The sequence below is a fragment of the Syngnathoides biaculeatus genome, chromosome 11 (genome assembly GCF_019802595.1).
Source record: "Syngnathoides biaculeatus isolate LvHL_M chromosome 11, ASM1980259v1, whole genome shotgun sequence".
Taxonomy (NCBI): Eukaryota; Metazoa; Chordata; class Actinopteri; order Syngnathiformes; family Syngnathidae; genus Syngnathoides; species Syngnathoides biaculeatus.
In genome coordinates, this window is record NC_084650.1 from 22,852,244 (window position 1) to 22,871,696 (window position 19,453).

Here is a 19,453-nt window from a genome sequence, read left to right on the forward strand (position 1 = left end):
CTAAGACTCCTCTTTTCTTCTGCCTCCTCACACAGCCTGTCAGCCTTCTCAATAAGCGTTGATATGTCAGTCTCTATTCTGGCTTTTTTGGCTTTGAGGCAGTAGAGATGAAAAGTGGGCAGCGATGCCAAATGTAGCCAGGTACGAAGTCTTCCTTTCCCCACAGTGGTAGTTTTTAGCAATGTCACTGTCTGGGAACATGACTGCAAACACTTTCGAATTATTTTCACAAGATTTGTAACTGTAATGGCTGCAGATCACTTTTAAAGTCCACACGATCTCTGCCTTTAACGAGTCCGTCTTCGTGTATTGAACTACGTTTAAAGCCTGACTTCTGGCTGGACAACTGTAGGTGCGCATTAGGGATCGCAACTGGTTACAAATAACCGGTTATAACCGGGTTTTGTTTTTTTAAAATGGAAACCGTAATTGGATTATCAAAATCGGTTAAAATTTCCAATCATTTCTTATGGTACTCCACATTGCGCTATTTTTTTTCAACATAATTTCCACTTTTTTTAAGTTTCGCTGTTAGAGTAAAGTTGGACTCAAAAGAACATTCAGTTAAATCAAAGAAAAACATGGCATCGAGGAAACGCTCCAAAGTATGGGAGTAAACTTCTTTTATTGGCAGATATCAAAACACTACTCTCATAACGGGGGGAACTCTTTGGACTCGTCACTCCGGAAGAGCAACAACAAAAACAGTCTGTGCGGAACCCCGCACCCCAACTCGAGGTCCCGCGGGTGAATTATGTAAACACCACTATGATACCGTTTTTTTTGCTACAGCTGTTCGGTTAAAACCAGTTATGAAAGTAAGCGTTTTTTTGCAATGCCTAGTGCGCATGCACTGCTAGTACCACTGCCTGAAGTTGATGCTTCACTATCTTGATATTTTAGAAACAGATTCATACCAACGGAAGATGAAAGTCTTCGCCAAATCAGCGTGTGTCCTGTTTTTCCCGGTGCGACACCAGCGCTTTGACGCCCATCTTTTCAAGCTGGTAACTCTGCTTCCACAGATGGCAGTAAAACATGTGCCGATCTTTTGGATCTCGACGAACCCAGCTCCCAAACTCCTTACTTTCAACCCAAGCTTCTTGAAAAATGAACTTCCCCGTGATACAAATTGGATCGATGAAAGAACTACGCTACGTCGTAACGAAGACGAAGTGAAATGCCTACTCACGGAAACAATGGAATATCGACAAGATGGCGACTAGTTGTCAACACGGTGACTTCCGTTGACAATTTCCGGCTGATTTGGACGCCAGATGGATCTCTATATTATTTATTTATTTTTTTTTTTTTTTTAAATAAAAGATGAATTAATTTTTTGGGGAGAATTTTGGCGGTAGAGGTTCTCCCTGTAATTTTTTTTTTAATTTAAGGCCTTTTTAGGTGCTTGACCGGTTTTCGCGGATTTTAAGGACTTTTAGGAGCCCCTAAATCCACCTTCGAAGGTTTAGGGTTTTTTAGGGACTTTTAGGGCCGCGTGCTAACCCTGCATGTATTGTATATAGTTTTGAAGGGAGCAAAATATAGAATTAGAAAATAATTTGACCCATGAGGACCAATTAACCAATGCCAGTCACATTTATTCTTCAACTCCTAAGTTTCGAAAATGACTCAAAGTTTAAGCTTTGCACAAGACAGCCATTTTTCCTGAGACGTAGGTGTGTAGCATCCACGAAGTGGGCAGGTACTTGTACAAAGTTAATTTCACAAATCCACAGAAATTCAATCCGGTCATTTTTCAAGCCGTATACATTTGTCTTTTGTGTTTTATGATGGGTATTATGTCATGACTCCCTTTGACTGGCTACAAGACTACCCATGCCTGGATTTGCAAAATCCAAAATTGTCTAACTAAATTAGACGAGGTCATGATTTTTGTCATTATTGTAAAATGTAAACAAGAGCAGATGAATCCTCGTTACTACCTGACGTTTTGGCTGTGCTACGCAGGCACTACTTTGCGTTTTCATTTGCACCTCCATTTCAGACATGCTACTTAAAGATGCAGAAATCATCCATCCTAATTCATTTTAGGTTTGATAATCTAGTTGCATTATAAACTCCTCCCACAGAATGGAAAAAAACTACACCGATTGTGTGGCAGATGCAATCGTGAATGCACCGCATGGCTGCACAATTAATTTTACGCACACTTTTGCATTTGGAAACCTTCAGACGAACAGAATTACTGTGTAGAGAAAAAGGCAAAGTACGCCCACGTGAAAACCTAATCAAAATTCAAGTACAGCGAGTGTGTGTATACGAATTTGGGGCCGCTGTGTTGACTAGGGGTTTGGATGCATTGCTAATCGCTGATGGAAAAATGGATTCGGTTTATCAAGACATTTTGCAGAAGTAAAGAAGGTTAATGGAAGAGGAGTGATGCAACAAGACAAAGATCAAAATGACAAAAGTAAAAAGCGGAATGCTTGGACCAATCAAAACGTCTTCTGGAGGTGAAATGTTTCATTTGTTTTGGTAAGTTTGTGTGTTAAATGTTCCAACTATAACGAAAACACCAGAAAGCATTACAACATTTTGCGAAAGATGGCAGACGGCTGACAATGTAGGGTTATAAACTACTGTACAAAATACAAATGTACATTGAAGGTTTCAATAAATTAGCAACTTTACACATGTCCAATCAACCAAGAAACACCAATTGGAGAAAAAAAAAAAAAAAAAAAAAAAACTCAACATACAGAAAGCTACACTCATACACACAGCCTCCCAAAAGTGGCAAAAACAGTTACACTCAACACATTACATGCCAAAATGTTATGACAATGTGGTCATATAGTAAGTGGCATTGCTAAGAGAACATTGCCTCTCTTCATTAGAGCGTGAGTTGGTCACAGATAACCACTAATTTATTATGTACACGATTTCAAGGAACAAACATCTACAAAACCAAACACACCAAGTGTGATAAATTATAGAATTTTATTTTACGGAACACTGTCATGTAGACAGCCAGAAAAACCTTTTAACATGCTGTAGGATTTTATTGTTTACATGAAAAATGTGTCGAATCATAATTCCAGCACCTTTGCTTCTATAGAGGGAAGTGAGATAAAGCATTTTGCTCCCATGGTGTATAAGCTCTACAAGGGGCCACTCCCCAACGCCACACAGTGACTATCGTTAAATTAAAGCTGCTTGCTATCAGAGCTGGTCTGCGGCGGTGACTTTTTTTTCTTTGACTTTTAAACTAGGTTTTACACGATCAGGATTTTTGGGGCCAAGCACCAGTGAGTTTGAATAACCGGTAACCGATCCAATTATAAGATGGAGGAATGAGTCTAGTTAAATAACGTGTTTATTTACTGTACACACTTGTGTACTTAATTGCTCAAAAGAATATGTACAAAAATCTCTCTTTGTTAACTTATTTATGCCAGTGTGGCATAGTGACAACAAATTAATGGGGTTCTATTAGATGCCAGTAAGTACATACAGCAAGTAAAGTATCTACTGTTTCTGGCTTTTTTGTTTGTTGGTGTGCAGTGAGATTTTTCAACTAAAGTATGCAACTTGGATCCAAAAAGGTTGCAATTCACAGCTCTGGTCAGATCATGTGTACAACGAACAGCAGCATGTTTACATACACACAACCACGGGCGCTACTATTAGCTTTCTAGGCTACATAATGTTTTGTTGCCTACTTGCGAGCAGTATCATATTAAAAGTAAGTGAACATAGCTCACGCAAGCCTCACAGGAATGTCTTCTCCTGTCCTGAGCACCGGTAACAACCAACACCCTGCATCCCCATTGTGTACATATTTTAATCCAAACGTGTCATTTGACGTACTGTAAATATGTGGCAACGAATAAAGTTATTAAATTGAAAATGGTGGTGAAGTGGGAGAGACAACATAATGCCTGCTGAACAAATCTGGCCTCACGATTGTACTGTCTGACAAGTGCAAAAAAACAAATCTTTAATAATCACTGGGCTGCATCTCATCAACTCAAACGTAACCAGATACAGTGTTTACATTGGCAACAACAACAACGTGTGTTTTTAAGAACAAAACTGACAAAAGCATGCTTTGGTGGTTACCGGTGCTCAGCAGAGGATTTTTGTTTCAGGCTTGCATGACGCATGTTCACGTACATTTAATATGATACTCCTCGCATACAGGCAACAAAATTTTATGTAGCTTAGCAAGCTAGTAAAGTAACTGTAGAAGCAAACATGCAGGTGTTTTGTCAAATCATGCTCTTCGGTTTCTGAGTGTGCATTTAATTACAGTAAGTTAGCACCCGTAATTTTTGTCATGCAATGTTAGTCTGACCTGACTGATAAGAATACATGATCTGACTATAGCAGTAATCTCAAACCTTTATTGCGCTAAGGTACATATTTTAATTGAAAAATCTCACAGCACACCAAAAAACAAAACTGTCACAAAAAGTGGATACATTACTGTATGTACTTCTTCCTATCTAATAAAAGACGATTAATTTGTGCTGTCACAATACCGAACACAAACCATACCACATTTCATTGTGAAATAATTTAACTATACCTACATTATGCACAAAATTGACATTTTGGGAGGAACGTTGTGCATTACCCATGAGAAACTACACTCTAAGTAATCGTCATTATCGGTACAGAACATTACAAGAGGAACTTCAAAACTCTCCAATTGTTGATTCAACCAAATTAGAACATTGGTAGCCAAGTGCTACCAGTGTTAAGATTAGTCTGGAGCGTAATCAAGATGACAAAACACTTACATTGCCCATGTACTCTGAAAGCAGATCCTGAAGAGCCTGGCGGACAGAATTGCATTCAGCCACAATTCGCTCCCTGCGGTCATCTCGTGTGCAAGATGAGTCGGCCATGAGGGCAGCTCCACTGATAATGCTCTCAAGACGTTCCTCTAGGGATGGACGAAACCGCTCCTCACTAAATGCCAGCGGGTCCACAATGATTTGTTTCTGAAGATACAAAAGAAAAAAAAAATTCCTATAGTGTAATTATCAATGTTATAATTGTAGTTTATTAGACAATTACAGGCAAATCAACCCTCTCCCAGTCCATCTAATACGACCTCTGCTTCAATGTCATAATGCTATGGCAACAAGCATATTGGGGTCAAAATGAAATGGGTGGTGCTGTGTTAGAGATGGGGGCCTGACTAATCCAACTTTACCTTGCACATTCAAATTAATAATTTGACAGACCATATCCCATTGTGGGATACAAAAAAAAAAAAAATGTAAAAAAAAGATCCCTCATCCTTGGTTTACAATTAAGTGAGATACCCATATGCGTTATAAACGACTGGGAGAAGTCATTGGACAGAGGGCAACAGGATGTCATTCTGCAACCACCCGTACTTACGTCAAAATTGTTGAGGGCATATGCAAGCTCTCCACCACCTGCTGTTTGACTGAGAGCAGAGTCTTCTGTGGCAGTGGCCTGAGCGGCATTGGAAATGCCTGAAACTGCATGTTGCAGTTGCTTGTAGATAAGGTCACGGTTAGCCTTGTAGGCAGCAACATCTGGGTGCTGCAAGCAAGCACGGGATGCTGTGTACAGCATAGGGATGTTCTTCTGGAGAACACCGCGAGCAGCAGCCATTTGGTCCTTATGTTGAGCATCCTTTAACTCCTAAATGAAAACAAAAGTAAATGACATGACAAAGGGACAGGGTTACAAGTACTTTCAGGGGATGTAGTGGCGCAAACATCAGATTTAAGGTCTACTTTGTCCACAAGACCCTAAACAGCCCCGTCATGCCCTTACATTAAAGTTTGTTTTGGGTGACGAAGATTTTTGTACATGATAGTCACAATCAGGCCGAGAACTGGGCAATAAAATAAACATCATCGTGGGGTATAAAAATGTCTATTACACAATAAACCCTTCAGTTATTTACATTATTTTTAATTTTCCCCTGCCCGCTACTGAGGCCATCTTGTAATTTTCTTTCCAATCACTGAGGAATATGCTTGACCAAAGCTGGAGGGGACACCACGATCCCCACCGCAGACTCTGTAGAAATTCAAAGGTCAACTGGCAGCCTCTTCTTTTCCTTTCGGCTTGTCCCGTTAGGGGTCACCTCAGCGTGTCATCTTTTTCCATCTTAGCCTATCTCCAGCATCTTCCTCTCGAACCCCAACTGCCCTCATGTCTTCCCCCACCACATCCATAAACCTTCTTTGGTCTTCCTTTCGCTCTTTTGCCTGGCAGCTCCATCCTCAGCACCGTTCTACCAATATACTCACTTTCTCGCCTCTGAACATGTCCAAACCATCGAAGTCTGCTCTCTCGAATCTTGTCTCCAAAACATCCAACTTCGGTTGTCCCTCTAATGAGCTCATTTCTCACCTATCCAACCTGCTCACTTCAAGCGAGAAACTCAACATCTTCATTTCTGCCACCTCCATTTCTGCTTCCTGTTGTTTCTTCAGTGCCACCGTCTCTAATCCGTACATGATGGCCGGCCTCAACACTGTTTTGTAAACTTTGCCCTTCATCCTAGCAGACTCTTCTGTCACGTAACACACCAGACACCTTCCGCCAGCTGTTCCAACCTGCTAGGACCCGTTTCTTCACTTCCTTACCACACTCACCATTGCTCTGGATTGTTGACCCTAAATATTTGAAGTCGTCCACCCTCGCTATCTCTTCTCCCTGTAGCCTCACTCTTCCCCCTCCACTTTTCTCATTCACGCACATATATTCTGTTTTACTTCGACTAATCTTCATTCCTCTCCTTCCCAGTGCAAGTCTCCATCTTTCTAATTGTTCCTCTGGATGCTCCCTGCTTTGACTGCATATCACAATATCATCTGCGAACATCATGGTCCAAGGGGATTCCAGTCTAACCTCATCTGTCAGCCTATCCATTACCACTGCAAACAGAAAGGGGCTCAGAGCTGATCCCTGATCCAGTCCCACCTCTAACTTAAATTCTTCTGTCACACCTCACCATTGTTCTGCTGCCACCGTACATGTCCTGTACTATTTTAACATACTTCTATACCACACCAGACTTACTTACAACTGGCAGCGTAGCCCATCATAATATGGGCTGCCCAAAACATGGGGTTATGAGCCGGGTTTGCAACACATTCTGAGTTAGATGATCAATGTGACCTGCAATGGACTATATGGAACACAACTGTGTTGAAAACGTACTATCTTGACCAGGAATACTTTGAAGAGGAGATTAAGGATATGGTATTATGTTGATTTTTTTTTTTTCCTTTCGATGTTGGGGGTGAGGGGGTGTCATCCCTTCAGTCTCTTCTTCATGAGGTGAAATATATCATCTATTGGGTTAAGGTCTGATGATTGATTTGCGCACTCAAAAGACCTTCTACTTTCTCCCGTTGGACAAGTTCTTTGTTGTGTTGTCGGCTTTGAGTCATTGTATTGTTGCATGATGAGGCTTCTCCCGATTAGTTTGGATGCATTATTCTCTAAACCTCCAGACAAAAAGATTTTGTAAATTTCAGAATTAATTCTGCTGGCCCTATCATGCGTTACATAATCAAAGACTAGTGAGCCTGTTTCCGAAGCAGCCATGCAAGGCCTAGCCATGCATTACTACCTCCAACATGCTTCACAAGATGAGCTTGTGCGTTTTAGATCATCGGCAGATCCTTTCTTTTGACATACTTGGCCTTTCCATTACTCTGGCAGAGGATAAGGTTTGTCTCTTCAGTCCATAAAACTTTGTTCCAAAACTTTTGCTGCTCATCTTTGTACTTCTTTGCAAAACCCAAGCATTACCCTTTTTTTTTTTGTGTGGTGATTGCATCTTGTGGTGTGGCCTCCATATTTCTCCTCTCAATGTCTTCTATGAACAGTGGATAGTGACACTATTACCCCTGCCTTGCAGACGTAGGCAGTGATATCACTGGCTTCAGTCTCATGGTGTTTCTATACAGCTCTGACAATGTTTCTGTCAACAAAATGGTTTCAAAACTCTTGACAGACCTGCTTGATGTCTGTTGCTCAGTACAACAATAGGTCTTTTTCAGGGCCTCCCAAATTGTTGCATTAGCTATGCCTAATGTTTGTGCAACAGCTATGATCGATTTTCCTTTTCTCAGCTTCAAAATGGTTTGGTTTTCTCTCATAGACAGCTCTCTGATCTTCATTTTAGTTTAACAGCAAATATTTTTCACAAGTGAAACCCAAAGACAAAACCAAGCACTAATATTTAACCAATGAATCAATCTAAAAGGCAACAATTAAAAATACTCAGTCACATTACATTACTTTTGCTCAATTGAAAAGTGGGTGGTTTCAAACAAATGGTGCTCTGTCCATAGTTGTTTAACACATCTAATGTAATTACTCTGTAATAAAGCTGGAGTACTGAACTTTTGTCTCAAACTCATCTTTGGATCTAAAACCCCAGATGTCTTCAAACACTAAAGACAAAGGAATTGACCTTGCCGTTACAATACTTTTGAAAGTGACTGTATATAGTTTCACTGTAGTGGCTGTACCTGCTGTCTCTTGGCTGCCATGATGTTCAGCTTGTCCACTTCTGGCTTCAAGGCTTTATATTGGATCCCAAGATCTTGTTCTGTTCCCGCATTACGCACTTTCACAAGGCTGTCTTCAACCTGAATGTGAAAGACAATACTTAAAAAAAAAAAAAAAAAAGAAAAGAAAAAAGACTGCCAAGTCACAGTCAGCAATATGTTTAGATACAAATTCAAGGAGACATGGCTTGTGTACAAATATAAGTCTTTGAAGAAAATGTGTGTCATTTATGGTAAATGTGTAGAAATGTCAACTTAAAAGAAATGTTGCATGTAAAAAATGCCTTTTGAGACATTTGCTAAACATGTAAATTACTGTGAGAAAATCTGACCTTTGTACAATTCCTTTGCCAATAAATGGTGCTAATAGACTAATTTGTTTCAAAAGGGAAATTTCAATGGGCAAAAAGTTTGATATTTTCCCTTTTACTCGATTTGAGGTATAAACAACACAAGATACAACTCCAGTAATCATTTATGTCCATATGACAGATACAATGGGAGGAAAATGTACGTGAAACGTAAAAAAAAAAAAATTTAGTCTTTTGTTCATCTAAAATCATAAAAACTCCCTGCTTAAAACTATCCATTTTCCTAGCCGCTTATTCTCACAAGGGTCGGGGGGAGTGCTGAAGCCTATCCCAGCTGTCATCGGGCAGGAAACTGAGTACACCCTGAATTGGTTGCCAGCCAATAGCAGAGCACATTGAGACAAACAACCATCAAATTAATGTTGCATGTTTTTGGGACGTGGGAGGAAACCCACGCAGGCACGGGGAGAACATGCAAACTACACACAGACGAGTCTAGGATTGAATCCGGGACCTCAGAACTGTGAGGCCAAGGCTTTCCAGCTGATCCACCGTGCCACCTGCTTAACAAATCACACAAAAGTCCTATTTTAATTGAAAATGTCAAAATTCACATGACAGAGGAGAAAATAAATGAACCTGTGCATTTAATAAACTGGTTGAGTCTCTATTGGTAGCAGTAACCTCAAGTAAATGTTTCCTGTGGTTGTCAGTACTCAGACATGAACAACTATCAGGGTGACTTCTGGACAACTCCTCTAGATAGAACTTGTAACAGTTTAGCAATATTCCTAAATGTTCGTGTGAATAGGTTTGAAGGTCATACAGTAGCATCGCTATTGGGTCAAAGTTACAACTTTGGCCAAGATACTCCAGAACAGGGGTCACCAACCACTTTGAGGCTAAGGGCTATTTCCTGAGCACCGATTGCATTGAGGGATACATGAACTGTTTGCAGCAAAACATCCAAAACAACCAAAGTCCTTATATTTCACAAATATATAATACTTCATATTATACATTATTTTTTAAGAAATAATATATATATATATATATATAAACAAGTCAGATTCAAAATTTAAAGCACAAATAATTTGTGACCTATGCTATTTTTAGGAGGATGCCTCGCTGGCACCTTAAGTGGTTCTCGTGGGCAACCATTTCCTTCCGAAGGTATTCTGTTGTTGACTCGCTTGTGTTTTGGATCATTGTCCTGTTGCAACATCAACCCTCTTGTGAGTTATTTAAAGACCAGAACACATTTATCATATTCATGAAGAAATTTAAGAAATTCCCAAGGTTTCACGGAGGTCTTTTCCCCGACTATATACCCAAAATAAGAGTAGAGAATGTGAGAAATTGTGATGCTTTTTTGCTGATGGGGCATTTCATTAAACTGGCTTTCATACGTCCTCCACACTCCATAAATTGGCAAAAAGGAAGATTATGTGTCATGGAGTCGCTTACCAATTTAAGCTGGAGCAAAAGTTTGTAGACGTCGGACATGTCTGCCAGAACTAACAGATGTGTGACCGCCGACAAGAGGGCTCTGGCAGCACGAACCATATTGCCCCTCTTTACAGAAGAGCAGGGATCTTCAGCAAATTCTCCAGAAGCCTGCCTCATTGAATCACCTGGGAATGTAAAATACCTGTGAGTATGTCTATTTTTGGCAAACGTAAAGCTTATATATGGCATAGATATCATAACATCTCGAGTAATAGAACTGAATCTACATTGTCAAGGGATCAACATTTTACATGTAATTGTACAGGCACATTTGTATTAAATTTGTCCTTATCTTTTCACATTATTATTTGGTAAGTTTTTCTGTGTATGAGTTTGAATGTATTTGTGAGATAAGGATGACACATCATTAAATGCATACAACCTCAAACATTCCACCTTGGACACCGTTCTATAATTCTATTATAATTTCCAAGTGCATAATGCAGGTCAAAGCCCTAACACAAGGCCTGCAATCTTGTTTGTCCAGCACCATGATTTGTCCAACATTGACTACATGGTTGGCTGAGCACATATTGATTTTGTTGGTTCACATTATAAACATCAGTGCATCGATCAATAGGTTACATTAATGGGGGAACATGCAAATTCAAAAGGGTGTGCAATGGCAAAAAAGTATTGGCCTATTACAAAAATTTGTGTATTTTTGCACTGTGAAAAAAAAAAAAAAAATGGGTCCCTCTTCTTAAATTCTTACATTATTGCAAAATTTCTCATGTAAAACAAATGTCAGTAGACAATAATCTAACCAAAGAAATTAAAATGCTGATTTTAAAAGGTGACTTCACTCATTCAAAAATATTCAAAACCGCATGGTATGGTGTGGAAAAAGTAATTACTCTTGTTCCATCATGAATTAATTGTGGCTAAGACAATGCGTGGTTAATTTTTACCAATCATACCCAAGCCTTATTACCTCCAAAGCATTTATAAAACTTTAGGATTCCGGGGAACCAAAGTGAGAGCCATTATAGTCGTACAGAAAGTGGTGAACCTTCTGAGGAGTGGCCAGCCTACAAAGATTACTACAGAACAGCAATGACTATTGCAAGAGGCCACAACAAAACTCGGAACTTTTAAAAGAACTCCGGGCCTCCCTGCCCCCTGTTAAAGTCAGTGTTCATAACAGTAAGTTTTGCATTCTGTGACTTCAAATGCAATGACTCTTTCGCTCTCCCCACACTTGAGTAATTCCGTCCAGCTAGCCTCTCATGTTCCGATTGAGAGCAGCGGGCTGTTTGTCAGCGGCTATGTTCTAAAAAAAAAAACCTTGAGTTTTACATATTTTACTCTGAAAACGTCCACTCATACTGTAAACGGTAATATTTGCAATCCCACAACAGTGTTTTTTAATAATGCTATCTGCTTTTGTGTGAATCTTATACTTACATACACATCCCATTAGCGTGAATGGCTTGTCTTTTCCTGAAGTATTACCTCATGTTTATCTTGGTGCACCCAAGAAAAAAAGTTGGGAAGATCAGTGTAAAAAAAATAATCTGCCACCCTATCATCATTTAAAAACTGCTCAATCGGCAGCACCCAAGCTTCCCTACGACACAGACCAGGCGAGTTAACATGTATTTGACAGCCAACTTGGAAACAAAAAATAATCAATATTTATTGTTACTATTGTGACATTACAACAACTGTATATGCTGTAAAAGTGGAAGCTCTTTTGAGTTTGTAGTTCGTGTTCATTGTAAGTTAATTCATTTTTCTTTACCATGGGCCCAAGAAACTTCAGTGGAATTAAGTTGTGTGCTTGCACGCATCTTTTCTCTCAGCTACCAACCATGTGCTTCCTCCTCCTTCCCCTACCATGCCTTACGCCAAAGGTAAATTAATTTGTATTATCCTTTACATTATGTACTCTGAATGTTTTATTTAGGGGTGTGGGGGTCTTGGACAGGATTAGGCTATTTATATTTAAAAAGCGTTTCTACTTTAGAAAAAAAAAAAAAATAACCACATTCCGAAACCACTTTCAGAACAAATTAATTCGTAAATAGAAAGTACCACAGTATTCTGTATACCGCCCGGTCAGTGTTATGAACCAAGTCAGCCGTCACCCGGCAATTAACTGAATCAAGACGCACAGTATGGAATTACTTATTGAATTGTTTTGAAGTGTGGAGGACTGCTAAATTCTAGAGTTCAACCAGTTGATGCGTATGATCAACACAGCAATCACCTTTACATTATCATCAACCCCTGTGGACCAAATCAATTATTTCAATGTTGTAGATGGCCATAACTTTTATTTTAATCTTCTGTTACTGTAATTTACACTTGGCCTATTAAAATGTGCATCACTTACTAAACCTCAATAAAAGAATAAAATGAAAGGCAAGACAAATAGAATAAGGATAAAGGACCTAAAAAAGCAAGCAGATATGGCATTGCTTCAACAGAGTAGTCCTGCTTAATCTTTACTCAAAATACAAAGTAAGTGGGGGAACCTAAAAAAAAAAAAAATCATTTCAAATTTTCAATCTCTTGGGGGGAGGGGAAGTACATCTTACGTGCACAGCCATCCTTGATAATGTCGTCAATGTTTTCTTACATTATAACAGCTGGCAATGTCACAGCTGGGTGAAAAGGGTTACATAAATCCAAGGGATGAAGGGGATGTTGGCTCTCTCAATGGTAACATTATCAGTCGAGTCACGCTCCACTGAGCAGCATAGCGTAGCTGACAGCCAACACGAGGCACCAGCACAGTACTCACATTCCAGCCCTGTGACAGCTTACTGCAACTACAGTAACAACGCTGGGAAGTGGATGTCACACAGGCTATGTAACCACGTCAGCAACCTCCCAAGTATTGATAACCGCACAGGAAAATTTAAGTTTTTGGGCATCTTGTGGCAACAAAGAAACTAGAACAGCTGTCACCTCAGACAGATGAGAGTTGTAAACAAAATCAAGAGTTCGAAATGTCTGAGTATGTTAAAATGGACAGCAGATACCCAAAGTTAACTGACTTATGAACATTTGTCTGTGATGCAATCACATTTTATGCTAAGCATAAAATGAAAAAGAAACCCAGCAAAGAGACAGTTATTTGTTGAATTAAACTTATCACCAATAACATCTGCTTGTTTCCCTTACATCACTACATAGACAATGTTCTCATTTCAACAAAACCAAACATTTTTAGAGAAATTAAAAAAAATATATACCGTAATTTCCGGACTACACAGCGCACCTGATTATAAGGCTCACCCAGTACATTTTTAAAGGAAAAAGCATTTGTACATACAAAAGCTGCACCAAATTAAAAGCCGAATGTGCCCGCATTATAACATTTACAAAGAAAGACGGTACACAGAAAGTTTTCAAACAAGGCCGGTTTAAAAAAAAAAAAAACAAAAAAAACAAAAAAACAGCAAAAGTCACTGAGACGCGGCAGCTGAAATAAATATACCGGTAAAAAACAGAGACAGTAATACAGCAGCAACACGCTAGCACAGCTCTAACTCTAGCAGGACCGGTAAAAAAAAATAAATAAATAAAAATACCAGTAAAAGTCATTTCCTCGGCACATATATTCATCCAGTCTCACACTTACCTTTTCCACTCGAGTGCCCTTGCAGCCGTTATAAAAAAATGCATAAGTTAGCCGCATCGCCGCATAAGACGCAGGGTTGAAAGCGTGTGAAAAAGATTGCGGTTTATAGTCCGGAAATTACTGTACACATTTTTAATCTGATTTGCTCACAGTGGATAAAAGGTCTGTGTAAATTTGCTAAGTTTTAAAAGTATCATAATATTGCGTGTTTATTCAAAAGCAGTACTTTCGGAGGGACAAGGGCCACTTGTCATGGTGCTAATACAATAATGCCACAACCCAAGTGGCAACAGAAATAAAACATGGACAACCCATATTTGCCACACAAAAATTGTTTAACTGAAATGGTTTTGAAGAAGTGACCTGACAACTGGTTCATCAAATACTTCCAACATACCTTGCTTGCGTACATCATCTACTGCAGCGGTCAGCTCATCCTTAAGGAACTGACTCTCCTTAGCTATTTTCTCTCCTTTTTCTAGGAAGTTCTGGGTGGCAGTCTCCACTGAAGCAGCCAGAACATGAGCCTTCTTGGAACGTCCCTTCTTTTTGTTCGATGGCCCTTTGTTACTTGAGTTAACCAGAGTTGTGACCTATGGGAGGTATACAACAGGTAAGATGAGAAACTCGTTTGATGCGGATTTAGGATCGACAGAGGTTTTTGAACCATCTTTTTCATTCAATTCAAATAAGGGAATATTTAAACATACATATCGATCGGCTTATATTCGTAGGATGCAATTGGATCATACTATCCTTAGCTAGCTAGCCTTCTGCACATAAATGCCGATTTAAATTGTTTTTTTTAAATGTAATGTTTGCTTCAATAACAAGAAAACACTTTGATGCACAGCAGACTTTATATGAATGTATGTGTGTGGTTTTTCGCACTTTTAATGATAACGATATAATTATATTTTCCTGTCTGTGACATCAAAAGGGACCACAGGAGTGTTAGAGTGTTGTGTTTTTTTCTGGCACTATTCAGTGGGCCCGTCTGAGAAGCAAACAACATCACACAGAGGAACAAATAGCACAGCGCATTGAGCAGAGCACTAAACGTAATTGGTCAAATGTCCTGCTAAACTTAAATCACAACTATGGACATAATTTGGTTTTCCAATAATAAAAAACGATCAAGGGTCAGAATCAGAATTAGCTTTATTGGGCAAGTATGTAACGACATACAAGGAATTTGTCTCTGGTAATTGGTGCAGGTGCTTGTACGACATATACGTTTAGTACGATAAAACAAACATTTACTGACCATGGTCATCTACAAGTCTGGGAATACAAGTATTATGACAACTTGAAGAAATACATTGTACAATCACTGGGATTCAAGAAGAAAGCGAAGCAAGCCATTCGAGACATTTCAACCAGGTTTCCAGCATAACTGTTACAAATTCCCATCTTGGACATATAGCAGTATAACATAAGCTACTAAGACCTTTATTGTGCATCCAAAATTGAATTTTACCTGAAACCTTTACAAGAAACAAAAGGAATTTAAGAAATTTTACCTGCACTGTTCAGTATCTAGGTATCTATTTGAATGGCACATTGTTTGAATTTTGGGCTAAAAAGTTACTTGAATAGATTTGGATTCACTGAATCATTCAGTTCCAAATGAACCAATATCTTCTTTGAATCAAATTGCCAACCACTAATCCTACACCACTAATTAATAACTACTGCAATTTCTGAAGGCAAATGCCCCTATAGTCACAGTCAACACAATTTGCAGACAACTTCAGAACCAGTCTTACACCAGGGACCAACAAGAGTTACACTTTGTGTTTACATTTTCTTTTGCTTTCTTAAATATTGGCTTAAAATGTGTTTGCCAATGTGTCTATACATTGCATTACAAAGGTAACGGCTGCTTCCCCAAGATCAAATGCTAAGGGGCACCTGGGTGTCCACACTCACTCTGCTCCCCATAGTTAGTAACAGCAAACAGCTAGTTACCAAGCGAAGTAGGACGAGATGGTCAATCGAATCCAGTTTTTCCCCAATCAAAAACTGAACTCAGCAAATCCATTGAGGATATATTAATTTCATTAAAATCTCAAAATTGATTTAAAGCAATTTTGAGTAATTACATCGATTTCTTAGTTCTGTCACTGCTGCCTCATATTTGCTCCAATTGATGATATCTGTTATCCATGTATATATGATGCCTAGGAAATTTCTTCTTCTCTTGACTGATACCCTTGAACAAAGGGATGCTCACTGCAGACCGGCTTGTGTTCTACAGTGTCGTTACAAACCTCTAAGAAAAAGGCTACTGGAAAATCTTTCTGTGGGGTTAATCAAAGGCACTTAATTGTGTCAGAGGTGTGCTGGATTAGTTGATCCTGAACAATGGTTAATCCCTTATACATGCGTGTACACTGTCACAATCATGGGGGGGAAAAAATGACTTCTTTACCTTGGTCAAAAATTTGAAAAGGGTTGTGTAGACCTCTTATATATGGGCATAATGAAGATTATCTCACTAAAACGTCTTTTTGCAACAAAAAATAATGACTTAAATGTGACATCTGTGGGGTAGTTTGACAAAAGCAAGTCAGATATGTTAAGACAAAGGAACGTTTATAAATTGTGGAAAAACATGAATGTATACTGGATTTAAAAATACAGATCGCTGTCATCTAACTGGCTGTTCGATTCATTTGATAAGACTCACACAGATGCCCTTATTACCTGTGTGACCAAGGGCTCCAGCAGTCTCTCCACTGCCAGAGTTCTGATCTCCAGACTTTTTGGGTCCCATTTGAAATTGATGTTAGCAGTGTTGATACTTGTCATGTCTGGAAGACTATGATGAGAAATAGAAGTCACATTACGCAACACAATAATGAAACAGAAATTACACTCTATATTCAATCGAACTGTCTGTATTAAAAAAAATAAAAATAAAAAAAGGATGTTAACAAAAGTGTTTAGATTGTGAAGGGCTTATACCAGCCGTTTAAAAATGTCTTTTTCAGTTTTAACGATTGTAGCTGCATTGATTTGACGTAAAAAGGGGGGCATTCTGGGAAAACCTGAGGCAAAGTAGCTTTGAGATAAATAGCATTAAACATTAAGCATAAAAAATAAACTCACTACTGGACGACTAGAAGGAAATATGTATAATCACGGTCTACAGTTATGCTTGATTGTTACTTCTTGTCGAGGTTGCTAACAATTTTCGTGGATAGTAACGGTTTATAAAGACAGTGATCTCAGAGTTTAAAGAATAACAAAAACTATATAGAAAAAAATTCCACTCCAACACTAGGCCTTAACAACACCATAAATGTTTCTCTTCTAGTTACTTGTACATTTTCAAAAATGGTGAAAAACAAATTGCTCGAGTTTGTGAGCAACGGGTGGGTCGAACAACATAGTCAGCAATATGCTAACACTTCAACTCGTGCTGCACCTGTGTGGAAACTATAAATTAAAGCAAGCAGCACTTATTTTGAAACACTGGACTTGAATTAAATGATGGGAATCAACCAAGGTGATGAATACAACAGATATAAATAAAACAGATTAGTGTGTCATTGTCCGCAATTCAATTTACCTGCTAGCGTAATTTTGGCGACACCTTGCTAAAGCTAATGCTAGTAGACAAACAATCACTCCAGACAACAGGTCCGTACTCTGCGTTATCTATAAATGCCAGTCAAACTGTAATCAAAGGCTCTCAAACAGTCCGCGTCCCAACTTCAACATTATGACGTCAAGTAACTTTAGAGAACCAGTTTCGACTTACCGAAAACAATTCGTTAGGAAAGTTTCAAGATGGAGGAATGACAACGCTTCGCCTCTAAAGTTTTCCTCCCTTTCGCTGCCCCTCGCGGACACGACACTTTTTCTTACTCTGCTAACTCACTTCACGAGGAGAAATGCCCCTTGAAAGATTGAAAGAAGTATAAGTTCAAAGTGACTCTCTGCTGACCGTTACCTTGAAAGTTTCGATAGAAGCTGGTTTCGCTGTCGCGGAGTTATTTCTCAACAATAGCCTAGATTGTGGGGGGGGGGACTGGGCGGTGACCGAGTTCCTGAACTTCCTGACAACTGGGCTACCAGGGAACGTACAACTTAGACCGCAAACCCGGCAAATGACGACTTGTTTCGGGCGTGGCAGTAGCTGTGCTTCTCCTTATATGGATTAATTACTGCTCGCGTGATTCCAGGCTTGCACCGAGTCGATCAGCCTGCAAGTTACAGTTTGTCCCACAAGTTACAGTTTGTTTTGTTGACGTTTAAAAACAATGATGAGAGATTACCGTGTAAAAGGAATTTAAAAGACATTATTGCTCGATCAACACGGAAATTAAAGTGAATGCACAGTCATGCATAACAATGAATGTTTGTTCCCCTCTTTACATAGACTTGAAATTGTAATTGGTGAAAATTCTAAAAACTTTGACGTATGCAAAATAGGAACGGAAGAAAGGAACATTTCGGATCAAAGACAACAGACATTAAAATGGAAGGTTTGCTCCCCACATAAAAGGGGATAACCATATAGATGATACCTGATAGATAAATGGTGAAAGTGCAAATACCATTTCAAATTCTTTACTTAAAAGTAGTAACGTTTAAGAAAAGTGCAAACTCTGGAATGTAAGTTCGAAAGTAAAAAGGATTTCTTTAGTTTTTACTTTCAATTACATACAATATGAATATTCACATTTGGACATTGCGCAGAAAATAGTTGCATTCTTATCTTGATTTACGTGGTGCGCATACTGAGATGTAAAAATCACTGTACACAGCTTTACTACAAGTGAAATTCTGACAGGATCCAAATAAAACATGACAAAAAATAAAAGTAAATTACTTTTAGATAAAAATACGAAAAAATATATACTATACAGGGTGGCACAGTGGATCAGATGGAAAGCGTTGGTCTCACAGTGGCTTCAATCCCAGTTCTCAATGTGTTGAGTTTGCATGTTCTCCCCGTGCCTGCGTGGCTTTTCTCCAGGCACTCCGGTTTCCTCCAACATCCCAAAAGCATGCATTAATTGGACACTGTAAATTTCCCCGAGGCGTGATTGTGAGTGCGGCTGTTTTTCTCTATGTGCCCTGCGATTGGTTGGCAACCAGTTCAGGGTGTACCGTGCCTCCTGCCCGTTGACACCTGGGATAGGCTCCAGCACTCTCACCACCTTTGTGTGAATTAGCGGCTAAGAAAATGGATGGATATACTATACAGGGAGCACAGTGTCGCAGCGCTAAAGCGTTGGCCTCACATTTCTGAGGTCCAGGGTTCAATCTTGGCCCAGCCTGTGTGGAACTTGCATGTTTTCCCTGGGCACTCCGGTTTCCTCCCACATCCCAAATATTCAAAATTGCCCCCATGTGTGATTGTGAGTGCGACTATTGTCTGTCTCCATGTCCCCTGCGATTGGCTGGCAGCTAGTTCAGGGTCTACCCTGTCACCTGCCGGATATAGATATACTCCATCTCTCCCGAGACCCTCGTGAGGACAA

The 19,453-nt window shown here is 39.3% G+C and overlaps 1 protein-coding gene across 3 annotated transcripts in view; it reads right to left on the reverse strand.

Annotated features, from left to right (window-relative positions):
* ctnna1 (catenin (cadherin-associated protein), alpha 1) overlaps positions 1-18,095 on the reverse strand; it is a 63,635-nt gene extending 45,540 nt beyond the window's left edge. The window contains exons 1-7 of one of the 3 annotated variants that reach the window (XM_061834530.1): positions 17,917-18,095; positions 16,665-16,779; positions 14,353-14,548; positions 10,322-10,488; positions 8,505-8,624; positions 5,380-5,649; positions 4,770-4,973 (exon numbers count right to left, since the gene is read on the reverse strand). In XM_061834530.1, coding sequence (XP_061690514.1) covers positions 4,770-4,973; positions 5,380-5,649; positions 8,505-8,624; positions 10,322-10,488; positions 14,353-14,548; positions 16,665-16,769 — 1,062 coding nt within the window. In that variant the 5' untranslated portion in view covers positions 16,770-16,779; positions 17,917-18,095. Of the gene's footprint in view, positions 1-4,769; positions 4,974-5,379; positions 5,650-8,504; positions 8,625-10,321; positions 10,489-14,352; positions 14,549-16,664; positions 16,780-17,532; positions 17,657-17,724 lie in introns of those variants that run through there. The other 2 variants (XM_061834531.1, XM_061834532.1) reach the window with 2 other exon arrangements.
* Positions 18,096-19,453: the final 1,358 nt, after the last annotated feature.